The sequence below is a fragment of the Fundulus heteroclitus genome, chromosome 10 (genome assembly GCF_011125445.2).
Source record: "Fundulus heteroclitus isolate FHET01 chromosome 10, MU-UCD_Fhet_4.1, whole genome shotgun sequence".
Classification (NCBI taxonomy): domain Eukaryota; kingdom Metazoa; phylum Chordata; class Actinopteri; order Cyprinodontiformes; family Fundulidae; genus Fundulus; species Fundulus heteroclitus.
In genome coordinates this window covers 25,116,656-25,132,541 of record NC_046370.1, presented here as the reverse complement: position 1 = coordinate 25,132,541, position 15,886 = coordinate 25,116,656, and the positions used below count along the sequence as shown (strand labels likewise).

Below are 15,886 nucleotides of genomic sequence, written 5' to 3'. Positions count from 1 at the left end.
TTCCCTCACTCTCCAGCTCTTCCTCACTCTGTCAGCTTACTGTCAAAGAGGTCACTAGTGCAAAAAACTGAAACAAACCCACAAAAAAGTACATTGCACCCTACAACCGAGGGAATCAGCAGCTGTTTTTTTTTTTTTTTTTTTACTAAACTGACGATTGAAAAGACTTCAAGTCTTCTTCAGTGTAAAGTGATTTTTTTCTAAAACCACATGTTCATTTAAGGTTGAAGGAACCATTTTGGTCAACTTGCTTTCAAGTAAGGAGATGTATTTGAAAAGTTGTGAAAAGACTACATTACTGTTCACAACACACTCTTTCCTTATTTCCTAATTCTTTTACAGATAAATTGCTGTACAAATGCTTTAGCACATAATGTTTAATTGTTAGTTTTATTTATTTTTTCTTTTGGAAATAACTAAAAAATTTCTGGGGCACAGAAGAACTATCTGGGCACGTGCCCAGTAAAACGGATCTGGTTCTGAGACACACTTGGTTTGGACTTTCTAAGATCCAGGCACAAAAACAGGAGCTTTTCAGTTGTACACTGAGCTTTTGAACATTTCTCTTCAAAAGCTGGCCAGACCTTCAATCATCTTAAGCCTCTTCCTTCTCATGGGCATTTAGATTTTTATAGTGAGCTGTTTTCACTTTTATCTGACCTGATCCTGTATTTCTTATTGTAGGTTTTGAGGTCTTGCTGCCTCCCTGGTTTCTCTAACCCTATAGAAGCCTTCTAGCAGGTGAGGATGCTACATAAAGGCTGCTTTCAGCAGGAACAGTGCACTTGCATGTTATGCATTTTAGCTCAGAAACATGACATAACCAGCAAAGCTGTCATTTCTAAGGACTTAACAGTTCTGGTAAAAGTCAAGCTGTGACCCACATTCCTTTGGCAACTCCACTCTGCTTCCTTAGTCTTGTCTGGGTATTGATATCTTGGCACTTATTTTTGTTTCAGTGATCACTACAGATTTGCTTCACTAGTGATTAGAATTAGATTAGATTAGAATATTCATTGCAAAATAACCTGGCCTAATACCTGAGTATGAGGGAAACCTTTACAGACGGAGCCGTCATCCTACCTATTGACACCCAGCAGGGTACACTTGGTGTTGTGGGAATAAATCAGCCCTCTATGGTCAGCCTGTTTGTTAGAAACCTTTGTAGCCAAGGTCCAAAGACAACAAGAGTAGGTATGGTAGTGGTAAAGCACCAGCGTAACTAATAGTGGTAACGACGGTTGCATTTATTTTAGTCATTAAGACAGAAATTAATCTGCTGAGTGGTGGCAAGGTGAATTACAAACCCCACGTTTTAAATAACAAAAGCTGAAGAACGATGAAGGCTGAGAATTATTCATGAGGATCCTCTTCAAATTTATTATTCCACATACACTCAACGTGAAAACAATAATTAATGCACACATACAGTCCTGTGTAGACTTGGAGGAAGGCACAGCATAAGGTCAGGTCAGATACAGTAGCATGATAGACATGGAAGAGCCTTTAAAGCGTAAGAGTCAAACTAGTGTGTTTTATACCATCAAGTTGTCATTTCTGACACGTTTCTCCATTAACTAGTTTCAGTAGGCTTACATGATATAGTATATACAGTATCTCACAAAAGTGAGTACAACCCTCACATTTCTGTAAATATTAGAATTTTTTCTTTTCAAAACCATAGATATGAGGTCGATAAAACGTAGTCAGTGTACAGCTTAGAAATATTCACAATTTGGGCCCAATTTGGACATTTTCACTAAGGGGTGTACTCACTTTTGCTGCCAGTAATTTAGGCATTAACAACTGTGTTATTTTGAGGGGACAGCAAACGTCCACTGTTACACAAGCTGTACACGGACTGCTTCATGTCATATCAGCATCATATCTTCAGTCCCGTGAAACCAGAATACAATATGTAGAGAAACGTGAGGGGTGTACTCACTTTTGTCAGATCTCGTAGTGTCCCTCTGGGCTCTGTCACAGTGAAGCGACAGCAGACGGCATCACAGAACAGCAGCTTTAGGTTTCATCACAGAACTATTAATAAACTTTGATACATAAACAAGTTTAAAGGCTTCAAAAGGAAACAGGGTTTCTCTAAAGTAGTGAGGGCACTTAGGAAGAAGGAATGAATAGAAATGACATCATTGATATACAGGCAAAGATATAAGCTTTGGCATTAAGACATCACAATGTGCAGGTCGTCTGCAGCAGGGATTTCATGAAAGAACTGCCAAATTCCCGACGCTAACACATTTATAAATCGTTTGGCAAATGACATTCGTGTACAAGGCAATATACAATTCAGAGAGAAATAGCATAATATAGATATCAGTTCCTGGCCGCCTTCTAAACCTCCTCCCTGCTGTGGTGTTCAGGAATCTAGCATCTGGTCCTCTGTTCTGCCAGCTGATGAGCACTCCGGTGTCCTGCGTCCCTGTGAAGGGAGCACAAAGTCCTCATCCCCTGCGGAAGGACAGGCAGGAACATCTCTGTTAACAATTGTTCTTCTAAGAGGAGGGGGACTCAGATGTCGACCACAGGGCCTGGGTAAGGTTCCCCACCGCACCAGAAGTCCTCTGGTTGAGGGATTTCAAGAAGCCATCCCTCATTCTCCTTCTCTCCCAGCTGCTCCTGGTCAACCTTTGCGCCGGTCCCAGGCTCTGTCACACTGTGCAGGACTTTGTAATAGTGACAGTCCCGGCCATCATCTGGATTGTACGGCGGCGCGAGGATGTCTAGGAAAGCAGCCGGCCCGTCGACCGCATCAATCTGGTGGAGGTTATCCCGCACGGGCGTGAGGAGGCACGGCCCACTGTTCTCTGAGTACTCTGCAACAGAGCGGAGCACGGAACGCCACACACCAGCCGTCTGCAGCGGAGCCAGCTGAGGGTCGAAGTCAGGAGGGACGGTAAGGCTGTTCTCAAGCTTGTCGAAACACCTGACACTGATCTTTCCGTAGAGAACCTGGGTGGATGACAGAAGATTATCAGCATTAAGGAGAAAAGGGCTGGAAAAAACATTGATTTTCTTTTTTCCTTTGATTCTATCTTTCAGAAGAGAGTGCAGGGCTTTCTTTAATTTCCATGACTGAAGAGATGTCCTGATCTGACCCCAAGTATCAGCATGGGGTCCCTGTCACAGCCCCTTTGGGAATGTGTATCAGAGTACCTGATAGCTATCAGTAGTCCTGTGGACCTGCTGTTTATGGTTTATACATTAGACACACCAGAACGGCTGCAGACTGTTTCATCTGAAAGGTGCTAAGAAACTTTGTGATGGACGGAGGAAACTAGTGTTGCTAGCAGGTCTGCAGGGTGGAACTGTTTCAATTCAGTCAACATGGGAAAGAGTTGCAAGGCCAGGTGTTCCCTCTGCCCCATGGCACTCCTTAGCCTGCAGGCACCCTGGCTGGGCAAAGAAATGACACACTGAGGAGATGCTGAACACCAGGGAAGTCCACCAAGGACATCTTTACGGAATCATTTAATGGGATAAAGTTAAGCATTAAGTTTCCCCAACACTGCAGCATCACAGGAAAGAGCAGCTGCTGAGAGGAAGAGAGTTGTTTGTTTCAAGTGCTTTAACCTCCTGTAGCTCTTCTGGGGCAGAGGTCACATATGTGGCAGTCCTTTACACTACTGTGGTTTCAGTAGTGTCCAAGTGTGTGCTGTAAAAATGCAGACATGGGACCAAGACTCAGCATCTCCAATGACTTGGATCTGTATCCAGGGAATGGATCTGGAATGAAAACACTCCATCCAATTATCCTTAATATTAGCTTCTAGCCCCTGTTCCTTGATCTTCCATTGGGCCAACTTTAAGAACTCTATCAAGGGGAGGGAAGGAGCTTCGGACTGCTGTGCTGATTTTGGACAGCCTTTTAATCTGTCCGAAATCCGCACAGCATTTCGGACAGAAATACTGTCCGAAATGCGGAAACGCACATGTATGATGCGAGTCAAATCTGGGCCTACAGCCTTCTGAAAATAAACTACAAAGTGCACACTCTCTTCTCTTCTGAAATTTTTGTTGATTTCGGTGAGGGGGCTGTGCTGATATGTCAAGTCACGCAAAGGATTGTGAGATACCTTAAGGCTTCTTAGCACCAGTAATGAACGTTGTTTTTATCCTAAGATAAATTAGCCAGGAGAGGGAGTAAACAGGCTGATTTTCCTACCTCCTTCTTGACCGACTGCTCTATTCGGACAGCACTGATCATGGCGACAACCACTGACACACTTCCGGTTGGAGTTCACTTCAGTTTAGCTAAAGAGTCCTGACCCAATAAGGGTATTCGGACTGAGCCACTCACTAGAAGTGAAGAAAAATTTATCTATTTAAACCATTGTTGTTTTTTTACCCTCTGGGATTTTGTTGTCAGTAGCTTGATTACCTACTGTGTCTTTGTGCTAAACAGTATGTCACCTCTATGACTAGCAGTATTATAAAGATGAAAGCTGGTGTTAATATCACTAAAAAGTACAGTAGCATTAGGTAGCATCTTACACCCCCAAAGCTGATGAGTATGAACTGGATATACACTGGAAGACCCATAGGGAAGAGCTAATCTGCAGTTTTTAAATCAAGAATAATCTTAATAATCTCTATGATATAATTTTTGTCAAACCTTTTAAAACATGTTTGACTTTACTGAAGAGTGGTGTTGAAAGCTTCCATCTAAGGCACAGATCTTCCTCAGAAAGACTACAATCAACTATAGCAGAAAACAAAACTGCCATTCCTCTTCTATGCTCTTAAACGTCTGACAAAAATGAAAAAAAAAACATTTCACGTGGATATCATTCTGGCCTTTGGATTTCTCTTTTTTTTTTTAAATGTACTGGGGTGAGAGGGGGCATTGTCCCCTCAAACTAAGTCCTTGCCCCCTGAAACAAGTCTGCCAAAAAACTGCTTTGTCATCTCTGCATGGGTCGTTACGACCGTGTAATCTGTTATTTACATGTGGTAACATGTTTTTCTGAGTCGTCTTTAAACGCAACGTAAGCGAAGTCTCAATTCTGCTAATGTTGTGGATCACAGACGCAAGACATGCTGCTGAGCAGTTCTTCAGTGTTTGTGCGTGTGTGTGTCAGGATGTTCAGCAACCTAGCCAGAGCTAGCAAAAGGCAGAAAACGTTGGATTCCTGGTATTAAAACATTTTTTCAGCTGTTACCTGAATTTCATGACTGTGTAGTTATGCAACATATTGATACTAGTATCATATTAACATTTAACTGCAAATGAATAAAGTAATGGTAACTAATGGTGGCTGTAAGGACCAAACCTTCTCCCTGAATGTTGAGACAATTGCTTTCACGACAAGCTGTGGGGAAAAATACCAAAACAGATCCAGGGTAGAAAACAGGACACCAAAGATATCTACAACTGCTATTTCTATTCAATTCAATTCAAAACTACTTTATTAAACCAAAGAGGAAAATAAATTTGGACACAAACCTGGTGCATTATTAAAAATAAAATAATAAAATAAAATTATCCTCCCAGACTGGAGTGTGAAGGCTGCTGTGACGTATGTTGTGTCCATGCCTCTGACCCCTAGGTGGAGCTTGGCGCTTTGTTTTGTTTTTGTCCTGCTGAGGTCTCAGAGCAGAAGAAGAACTAATAAAGAGACTAACACAGTTGTTAAGCTAAAGTCAGCTCTCGGTGCGCTTTACTGATAAAAACTATAGCCCCATTTACACTACCCCTGTTAAACCGAGCCGAGCCGAGACCAGTCTGAGCTTGGATCAGTTAACCAAGCCGAGACGACCGTTTACACACCACACTATCCCGGTTGCTTGGTTGCTCCTCGCCTCCTAGTGACAATCTGCGGTACTGCTGCTCTCTGGGATTGAAGGCGGGACCGAGCAAATCAAAATGGCGGCGCCCGTAACATTCAGGATGTTATAGTTAGACAGAATCGGTACGTGCAGCCAGAAACGCCGGAAAAACCGCGGACAGTCAGCTGACTGTAAGGGGATGACGCGGTCTGCTCATGCGCTCTTCGTTATGAGATAACCGGGATAAAAAAAAACTCAGTCCGAGACCTACTCAGGAACTGGTCTGCAGTTAGCACGGTCCAGTTCAGTCTGCTGACCATTTACACACAAGAGTTATCTCGGTTACCGAGCTCGGCTCGGTTAAAAAAGTGTAGTGTAAACGGGCCTAATATTACAGCTCCCAATTACTTGGGCGAGCTGTGCGCATACTGTGAGACGCGTGGACTCTCCCAGTACCTTCTACCTTCCCTTAGGTTTGTTTCTGCATTATAACTGTTGTAAGACATGCATATTCTTACTGTTGTTTTATAATATGTAAAAACCGAAGAAAACATGTAAATCTTACATAAGTACAACTAAGACATATTTTTCAATGGAGCAAAAAAATTGTTCCCTATGTGGAACCCAAGTTAACATATTCAGATGCTTTTTAATCACTTTCACTTAAGTTTTGCTAAATTAGCTAGAGTGATCAATGACTGGGCATTTTCTCCTCTGTGGGTACAAGACAGCAACTGCTGAGGCAGATTTCTGGATCTGATCTAGGCAGTGAGAATAGACTGGCTAACATTTAGCCATTAAGACATAATGTAACCTAGGATTAGCAGCGGTTTACAGGGCAGAACCATGCTAGTTTTCACAGCAGCACCAGAAACATTTAACCCAAGTGATGAGCATGCAATTGAGCACAGGGCAGACAGCAGCTAGAGACCTTGATCATCCCGTTCATTCCTGGGTGGTCGTGCAGCGGGATGGAGGTCCCGGTCTTCAGCAGGAACACCCCCATGCTGAACACCTCCGTCTCGCAGATATGCATGTAGGAGACTGGGGGGCTCTGAGGTTCAGCTGCGCCTGAGCTCGGTCTGTTTTTGGGTGCCATCATTTTCAGGTCCTTGGCCCGGACGGAGGTCACTAAAGAGATGAGTTCATTGAGCTTGTCCGTAAGCACGTTCCCGTCCACGCTGCTCGCAGACCTGCAGTCTTTAAACGTGATAAAGGCCTGTTTCGCTATTTTTTGTATCAGGGCAGATTTGTTGTCTCGCGGCATTGTGGCTGCGGTAGGGGAAAAAAACCTAACGGTTACCAGGGAGTCCCCGCTCCGCGCGAAAACTGCTGGCAAAAAAAGCCTCTCACACAGCCCTTTGTCTCCGGAAGTCCCGCAGAGCAGCTCGGTCCAAGTTCAGAAGACACTAAATCGCCACATTTATAATAACAGAAAATTATTAATGGTTATAATGTCAAATTCTACCGCCACATACTAGCTTCCCACATCTCACACTTTTTGTCGTCTCGCCCCTTATTCGTCCAAACTCACGGGGCATGCGCGGTGAACGAAAGGCAGTCTGGGATAAAAAGTTCCATTACATAATAAAATGAACACCTCAGCCATGTCAGAATAAATATCGAATCGATGTGTTTTCCTGTTAAAGTGTGTTTAAGTTAATTTGTCTCTTTTTAATAATTTGACATTCTACTACAGTCAAAACGGGGAAAAAACATCAACCTTCCTGTTGAGAGCACTACATTTCCCAGCAGCCCCGAGGATGTAACCGGGAGGGGAAGACCAGACAGGCCATTGAACTCTCCATAGACCTACGCCTACCTTGACCAGCATCTCTCTCGGCGTCATCTCACACCCTTTTCGTTGCCAGCTTCAATCGCACATCAGTCTCAATGAAAATAATGGATGAAGACAAAATTGGGAGGCTTTGTGTTTCTTTGGAAGTTTCTGTCGTCGTCTACCACACTTACGATTAAAAACCTTACAAAAGGCTAAAAGTTTAGGAGGATTAGAATTTCCAAACTTTTTAAATATTACGTGGCGCAGTATCAGAATAAGAACAGTATTTACATCCTCATTATTTGCTTTTTGTTGTTTACTTGGCAGTCATTTTACTACTTTATCAATATGATATTAACACGTACTCATCTGTCAACATTTTACTAAGATTGCCTCCTTCTATTTTGCAAAACGATTGACATAAAATGGAAAAAATAGGTGGAAAAATACAAACTGGAAATCAGCGTATCTGTCCCAGCTCCGAGAGGAGAATAGAGTGTTGAAAGGTTAATTGGTCCCGGGATCACAGCGCAAATACACAGACTTTGAAGCGTATTGCCGCAGATCAACGCATATTTTTCTCTGCGCATCGCATGTTGGTGCTTTAGTGTCTTAAGCAGGGCAAATGGTGGAAACAGAGAGAGGTGATTGGTTGATCCGCCACCCGAACAGTGGTGGAAATGAGCGCATAAATTAATTCTATTATTAACATGTCGATAAGATAAACTTTATCATCCCCATATGGGGAAACTAATTAGATTCAACAGCCTGACGGATTATAGACACAGCTCTAGTAAGGTATTTTTATTGAAGATATAAAAATATTGGGGAAAAATATTGAATGATCATGAATCAAAATGGAGAAATGTACAAATAATTTATTTAAAAGAGGTGAGATAATATTTTCGGTATTGCATGTCAGTAACCTAAATAGTCATCTAGAAGAGCTTGTGTGATGCCATCATCTCGCTTTTGATTGCTGCACAGAGCACTCACTTTCACTCTCCAGGTTGAGGTAAAGTTCTAAGAAAATTCTAGAACTCGGAAAATTCTAAGATTTTTCCTAAAATGAGGTCACTATTAGTCTTAGGATTGTTTGTGAATACGGGCACTGATCTTCAAAAGATTTGCACTTATTGAAAAATGTGCAAACTAATTAGTGTGTACAAAACTGATCTTCATACCAGGAGTAAAGTGATTTGCGTGTATAAAATGAGCGGAACAGTGGCTGCAAACTATTTTGCGTGTGTACCTTCATCATTATGCAGATCACATGCCAGTACACACAATGAAGGCAGACAGACAAACAAGGGCAATGAACAAGGGTTACAGTTTTTTTTTTCATTGTAGCGTTCGAGAGAGATTAAAAAATAAAAGGATGATTCAAAAGTTGTATGAACTAGTTGTCCTTCATGAGTCGCAGATAATGAGGTAATGTGCTTATTGTGCCGTGATGATTTGAGGCTTAATTTACAGAGATGTGCATTTAGGTATTCTGAGATGATAGTGTTCAGGTAGGCAATAACATTAAGGTGATTGTAACATATGATGGGCTAGTAACAATGGGGTGATTTTAAAGCGCTGGATGCAGTCTCCCATTAGGGGGCGATTGCCCTCACAGCTCTTGGGAAGAAGATGTTTCTAAGTTTATTTGTTTTGGTTTTGAGGCTTCTGAAGAGTTTACCTGATGAGAGGGAGGGGGGGTGGGGGGAAATCAGTGGAGATGGGTCTGGCCTTTCTTTGGACTTGTTCTGCATAAATTGAGTCTAGATCCTGCAGACCTCCTTGTTGTGGGACTCATCATTGTTGGAGATGAGACCCTCTATAGTGGTGTCGTCTGCAAACTTCACCACTGTGTTTGTGCCATGGGTAGCAGAACAGCCCTTGGTGAAAAGGGTGAAGAGAGCAGGGCTGAGGACAAAACACTGTGTTGAGGATCAGTGTAGCAGATGTGCGTTTCCCTATCCTCACCACCTGGGGCCTGTTGGTGAAGAAGTCACAGCACAGCAGCAGCTGTGACAAAAATTACTCTATATGGGTGAGCTTGCTCATTTTATAGTATCTTAGTTTTAAGAAGCAAGTTTGGAATGATTTTTGAAAATTTTTGCATACCCCTGGTGTCATGTTTGCCTTAAGATGTCGGGCCCACATGCAGAACACACTCGGTGACAACGGGTAACGTTTTAAGGGTTTTATTTGACTCAGGAATATACAAGGCAGCAGAGCTAATCTGCGAGGGCAGGAGACGGCTAGAACGGGAGCCCAGGGAACCGGATCAATCTGAAGGTAAGGGAAATTATTAGTTCACGGAAGGGAATTTAAGTAAAGTAACTAAGGGACGTAAGCTTACCACGAGGCAGCAGGGCAGCAGGTGTCCGGGCAGCTGGAGAGCGGAGCGAGGGGGTCCGAGCAGCACCAGGGAAATCCAGGGATCCAGAACAGCGGGAGGATCCAGGGACTTGTCGGAAGGAGCCTTACGTCCAGGGAGCAGGGGTCGACTCAAGAGGAACCAGGGGAACACAGGAGGAGTCGCCCCAAGGAGGACAGTAGAGCACGAGGAAGGACGAAAGAACACAAAGAGGTACCTGGGAGACACAAAGGGTGATTATTAGCACGGGCGCTTAGGTTTTCAGGCGAGAGGTCATGGCTAGTAGGCATACCACAACGGTAACACTCTGGCATCCTCCCGTTCTTCGACCGCAGTTCTTATAGTGCAGCTCCGGTGCTGCTGAACGAGCTGCAGGTGCGCCTACTCCGCCCACCAGCCAACCGCGAACACCTGTGGAGAAAGCAGAGACGGCAGCAGGCTGCATGGCCCTGCCGGCTGAGTCCTGACACCTGGCAGATTGAGATCTAAAATACTTTTCATTCAACAATGAGGTTCGGTTCAGATCTGCCATGAGAAAGGCATCTCTTAAAAAAACAACAACAATAAAACCATGTAAAACAAAGTTTTTGCATCAAGATCCCTTGTATACTGCTTACTGAGCACTCTAAAGGTCAAAATATAGAATTCCCACCAAAGACAATATCTGCCTTTTGCCGATTTTTCATATTTTGTACATTTATTTTAATTGTCAGTTTAATATTTTAGATACATATTTTGATGTTTCTAATTTCAGGACCAGTACTGTAGCTTATCACATAAAGAAGGCACAATCAATCAATTAATCACTCACACTTTTCATAGTCAGGAGTAACACAAAGTACCCTGGTTAAAAGTCCAATGGTTAGAAATTCAGGATAAAAACAGAAGATCAGATAGGCGATAGTTTAGGTTTGAATCATTTTGGCCACTTAATGGTAACAAGTCAATGATTTCTGCACAGTTTTCTTTAGAGAAAAGCGAAAATAAATGTGAGGCTTCTAAAAGCCTTACCAAGAACAACTTTCAACATTGTTGCTTTAGCCAGTAATAACTACTTTCAAGTGAAAAAGCTTTATTGGCTGAAGCAAGTTTTTATTTCCATGAACATTCCCAGATCAGAACTTTATTGTATCCAATCAGATAACAGTGTATTTGGTATTTAGCGGAGTGCTCCTTAGTTATGTGCAGCCTTTTTAGACCCAGTCAAACCACTGAGCCTTGGCTGGAGCATAATCTTGCAGTACATGTTTCAAAAGGATTTTACCAATAGGAAGATGTTAATAAAACTACCAAAAGCTGTATGACATCTTATTAATTGATAAACTTAAATACATCTACTGTTGGACTCCTCGTTTCCTATACATTTCTGCATATAAACTGGATTTGTTTGTCTTTTACATTGAATATCAATAATAAACTAGAACATTTCTGAAGAAATTTAGCAAGGCGACTGCCTCGTGGTGCATACTGTACCGTCAAAAATACTAACAGGAAGTAACACTGCGAATTTCAGCTTCCTACGGTCTTCACAGCCCCCGCAGTGGCTGTCGAAAGGTGCCATATTAAGTCAATGGAGCATGTCTCTGACCTCCTAGGAGCCTCTTGGTAGCAGCATTGTCATGGAGACACACTGACAGCTGCAGCCCTGTGTTATTCATCATTAGGCCCGTTTACACTACACCTAAAAACCGAGCCATGCCGAGACCAGTCCGAGCTTGGATCAGTTAACCGAGATAAGACGGCCGTTTACACACAAGAGTTATCTCGGTTATCTCGGTTCCTTGGTTGCTCCTCGCCTCCTAGCAGTGTTGTAGTCAAGTCAATATGCCTCGAGTCCGAGTCCAGGTTCGAGTATCCAGTGTTCAAGTCCGAGCCAAGTCCAAGTCATAAAAAAAAAATCTGAGTCGAGTCCGAGTCAAGTCCACTACTCATCCGAGTCAAGTCCGAGTCGAGTCACTATTGATCCAAGTTCGCGCAAGCTGCGGCTCCGGCCGGCCGGCGGGGTTCGCGCACCGCCGGCCGTCCGCCGGCCGCCCTCCGGCCGCCGGCCACAGCAGATGCTGTCACGCATTTTCCTCGCCCGTCCACCAGGCGATTCCCACAAACGCGTTCGGCAGCGTTCCCACATGACTCACAAAAAATCTGGTGCAGATCGGTCGATGCAGTGAGGAGATACAGCCGTTGAATAATGATAATGCATTTGGCCACCGGACCGGACTAAATTGTTCGGCGGGCTGGACAATTTATACCGATTCCTGGACGGTGACTACAAACAGAAAAAAACGGCAGATGACGCTATGAACGCCGAGCAGGGGAAAAACATCGACTTACCGTTCTATCAACTCGGCCCGTTTTCCAGTCTAAGACCTCAACACTCAAGCCATCGTTTGAGCTGAACGTTGGTATGTTGTTCCATAGTTCTACCAGTAAAATGGGCGCCTGGACATCCTCTTGTGAAAGTTTAACAGCGGAAAAGTCGGTCATATCGTTGTATCTGTTGCATGTGTAATGGCTGGTTGCTACGTGCGCTTTCACACTGTTTGCCCTACCTTAGCGGCACGGGGCGTTGCTCATGAGATGGTGATGTCATGTGCACGGCACGCCATTTAGATATTAAAATCATACACCAAATAATATTCTAATGACATATTAAAATTATAGCCTAATGATATATAAAAAAAGTTGAGTCTTTTTCTCAATTTCCGAGTCAGAATGATCTGAATGTAGGAGTCCGAGTCCAAGTTCGAGTCATCAGTGCTCAAGTCCAAGTCAAGTCACAAGTCTCTAAATTTAGCTAATGACTCGGACTCGAGTTCGAGTCTCGGACTCGAGTACTACAACACTGCCTCCTAGTGGCGATCTGCGGTACTACCGCTCTCTGGAATTGAAGGCGGGACCGAGCAAATCAAAATGGCGGCACCCGTAACATTCAGGATGTTATGGTTAGACATAGAGTCGGCTTTTGGGACGTGGATAAGACAAACAAACGTCTAATAAGGATTTACAGACGCAGGAAACAACAACAGACACTGAGGTTCATCACACTGCTAAGCAGAATCATCTCTTGAAACCGTGTGGCATGGTAAGGAAGCTAGTATTATTATGAATGTCTGAAATTTGTCTGAATGGAGTGTGAATCGGGACGTGCAGCCAGACACGCCGGAAAACCAGCAGACAGTCAGCTGACTGTAAGGGGATGACGCGGTCTGCTCATGCGCTCTTCGTTATCAGGTAACCGGGATAAAAAAAAAAAAACAGTCCGAGACCTACTAGGGAACTGGTCCGCTGTTTGCGCGGTCCGGTTATGTTTAGCGCGGTCCGGTTCAGTCTGCTGACCGTTTACACACAAGAGTTATCTCGGTTACCGAGCTCGGACTGGTCTCGGCTCGGTTAAAAAAGTGTAGTGTAAACGGGCCTATAATCTTTATTATGTGGGGGCATAAGTAGAATGTGTGATTTTAGTGTCTTTGAAGCATTTCTGCAGCATGTAGCACAGGCAAAAACGGGTCAAAAATGAATGTTTGACACCTCATAAAATAGACATGCTTTATCTGACATGGCCCAGATTTGTTGTGGAGCTTTCTCTCTAAAGTAAGTACAAACTCTGTCAAGCAGAGGTTTGTACGACCTTCCTAGAGCTACTTCCGGTTAGCAACATGCTAACCATTAGCCGCTAACAAAGTTGTGTTCAGTATCACCGGGTGATGGTACTCTGTTAGTTTGGTCAAAATCCTGTACTGGGAAGTGCCTCAAAAAGGGAGATAATACGATTTTGCATGGTTCTTGTTTATTACGTCGCCATGGTAACTCAAAATGGCAGCTTATACAAAAAGAGCACCTGAATGGATGAAGAGGCACTTTTTGACATGTATAATACGGGGGGTGAAAAAGTAATATACTTAAACCTGCCACACCAAGTTTTGATCCTGCAACATCAGGAGTGCCAGGCCCACAACTTAACCAGTGGACCAAACCCCAGCAATATATAGACTTGCATTTGGCGGATGATAACTGTATCCATGGCCATTGAAGAGCATTGGATGATAGATTGCGGCGAGCAGCACTTTGTTTCTCCGGAACCGTAAATGCTAGAGACGTAATTTTTTTCTGCGTTTATTTCGTAATGGATAAAACCCTTATTAGGTGCATAGTAATAGGCACTGCATTTGCATGGCAGTTGCCTAAAAAACATCTCTGTCACTGTTGGTTAAAATATAAGATGAGATTTATTATGAAATTACAATGGATGCTGTTTTTTAAAATGACTAAATGACAAATATCGGAAGTTTACATAACCTGGAAGTTTTGTCCTGGTAATGCATGCAAAAGTGGATATACCTTGGTTTAAAGGACTCTTAAAGGTAACATCTGTTTGCACGTAATTAAGGTGATAAAATGTCAATTAGTTTCAGGGCTTCTGGCAGACAGGCAGTAGATTTGGAGCATGAGGAATGAAAAAGACTTATCCCAGGATCTGTGAGAGAATGTAGCTGAACTTTATAAAAAGGAAAAGGACAGGAAAGATGTTCTAACAATTGACAAGTCAGCAGAGTTCAAACTCCAATTAAGAAGTGGAAAATAAGGGATGTTGTTGAAACCAAGCCATGTTTAGGAAGACACATTTCAGTTCCAACCTCCAGGAAAACTTAGATCCATCCATCCATCCATCCTCTGACCCGCTTAAACCCTAATGGGGTCGTGGGGGTTGCTGGTGCCTATCTCCAGCGTTCACCGGGCGAGAGTCGGGGTACACCCTGGACAGGTCGCCAGTCTGTTGCAGGGCAACACAGAGACAAACAACCATTCACGCACACACTCACACCTAAGGACAATTTAGACAGACCAATTAACCTAACAGTCATGTTTTTGGACTGTGGGAGGAAGCAGGAGTGCCTGGAGACAACCCATGCATGCACAGGGAGAACATGCAAACTCCATGCAGAAAGACCCAGGGTTGGATTTGAACCCAGGACCTTCTTGCTGCAAGGCAACAGCACTTCCCACTGCGGCACTGTGCAGCCCTGTTAGATATACAATGAAAACATACAAATAATTCAGCTGACATACAGGACAATGCATTGTCAAGCTGCCGGAAAGAAGTCATCATTACTTTACCTCTTTGTTTTTGCACCTCCTCTTGCCGTTGCTGGCAAGAGGAGATATATACAGACATATATACATAGAAGCCTTGTTGAGCACTGAATCGCACGTCGACACAGCTGCCATATTGGAAATGGAATAGTGGGGCAATTGTGAGAAGATACACCTTTGTCATTCAATGGCTTTTCCTTATTTCTGCGACTTTCTACATTGCAGATACACAGTGAAGACATCAGAAAGATGACTCAAAAGTACAGAAATGTGTATCAAACATAAAATTGTGAAATAGCGTGTGTTTGGGGAGGAGATAGAAAGAGCCATCCCTAGCGATAACAAAGACAGTGCAGGTGGAGAGGCTTACTGCCCGATTGGATAGTGTGAGAATAGTCGCTCAGAGATGGATCACACCGTTAATTTCAATGATCCCGCGTTATTGCCAACAAAACTGACTGATTCTGATCGAATGAATGAGTGTTTAATGGCAAAAAGGAAGCCTTTCTCAGTGATTCAGAGGGCAGAGAATTCCCAAAGTATCTAACATATTCTACTTCCTGCAATTGAAGGGAAAAGATTTGTTAGGGACTGGCTAATATACAGCAGGTCAAAAAAGGCCATATTTTGGCTGCCGTGCTTGCTGTTCTCTTATGAAGAAAAGATCAACTAGTGCACTAAATTCAATAGAGGGGTTGAAAATATTCAATTCAATTCAATTCAATTTTATTTATATAGCGCCAATTCATGAAACATGTAATCTCGAGGCACTTTACAAAGTCAAATCAATAATATTATACAGATTGGTCAAAAATGTCCTATATAAGGGAACCAGTTGATTGCTTCAAAGTCCCGAAAAT

The 15,886-nt window shown here is 43.2% G+C and overlaps 2 protein-coding genes across 2 annotated transcripts; both read right to left on the bottom strand.

Annotated features, from left to right (window-relative positions):
* Nucleotides 1-1,340: 1,340 nt before the first annotated feature.
* Nucleotides 1,341-7,307, bottom strand: adoa (2-aminoethanethiol (cysteamine) dioxygenase a). The gene is made up of 2 exons (XM_012882614.3): nucleotides 6,719-7,307; nucleotides 1,341-2,970 (listed from the first exon to the last, which is right to left on the bottom strand). The coding sequence occupies exons 1-2, from the start codon at nucleotides 7,052-7,054 to the stop codon at nucleotides 2,530-2,532; spliced, it is 777 nt and encodes a 258-aa protein (XP_012738068.1). The 5' UTR covers nucleotides 7,055-7,307; the 3' UTR covers nucleotides 1,341-2,529.
* Nucleotides 7,308-9,333: 2,026 nt separating this feature from the next.
* Nucleotides 9,334-15,161, bottom strand: LOC110366601. Its single transcript, XM_036142596.1, has 6 exons — nucleotides 15,051-15,161; nucleotides 10,228-10,316; nucleotides 9,918-10,152; nucleotides 9,680-9,847; nucleotides 9,568-9,580; nucleotides 9,334-9,419 (listed from the first exon to the last, which is right to left on the bottom strand). Exons 1-6 carry the CDS (start codon nucleotides 15,159-15,161, stop codon nucleotides 9,334-9,336), a joined length of 702 nt encoding a protein of 233 aa, XP_035998489.1.
* Between the last annotated feature and the right edge of the window lie 725 nt (nucleotides 15,162-15,886).

Excerpts from the sequence above, each read along its gene's own strand:
- adoa (XM_012882614.3), bottom strand. The coding sequence starts at position 7,054 with ATGCCGCGAGACAACAAATCTGCCCTGATACAAAAAATAGCGAAACAG. Across the intron at positions 2,971-6,718 it reads GAATGAACGGGATGATCAAG|GTTCTCTACGGAAAGATCAG; the intron begins GTCTCTAGCTGC and ends TCATCCACCCAG.
- LOC110366601 (XM_036142596.1), bottom strand. The coding sequence starts at position 15,161 with ATGGCAGCTGTGTCGACGTGCGATTCAGTGCTCAACAAGGCTTCTATG. Across the intron at positions 10,317-15,050 it reads GGAGGTGCAAAAACAAAGAG|GCGCACCTGCAGCTCGTTCA; the intron begins GTAAAGTAATGA and ends TGGGCGGAGTAG. Across the intron at positions 9,848-9,917 it reads TGCTGCCCTGCTGCCTCGTG|ATTGATCCGGTTCCCTGGGC; the intron begins GTAAGCTTACGT and ends CCTTACCTTCAG.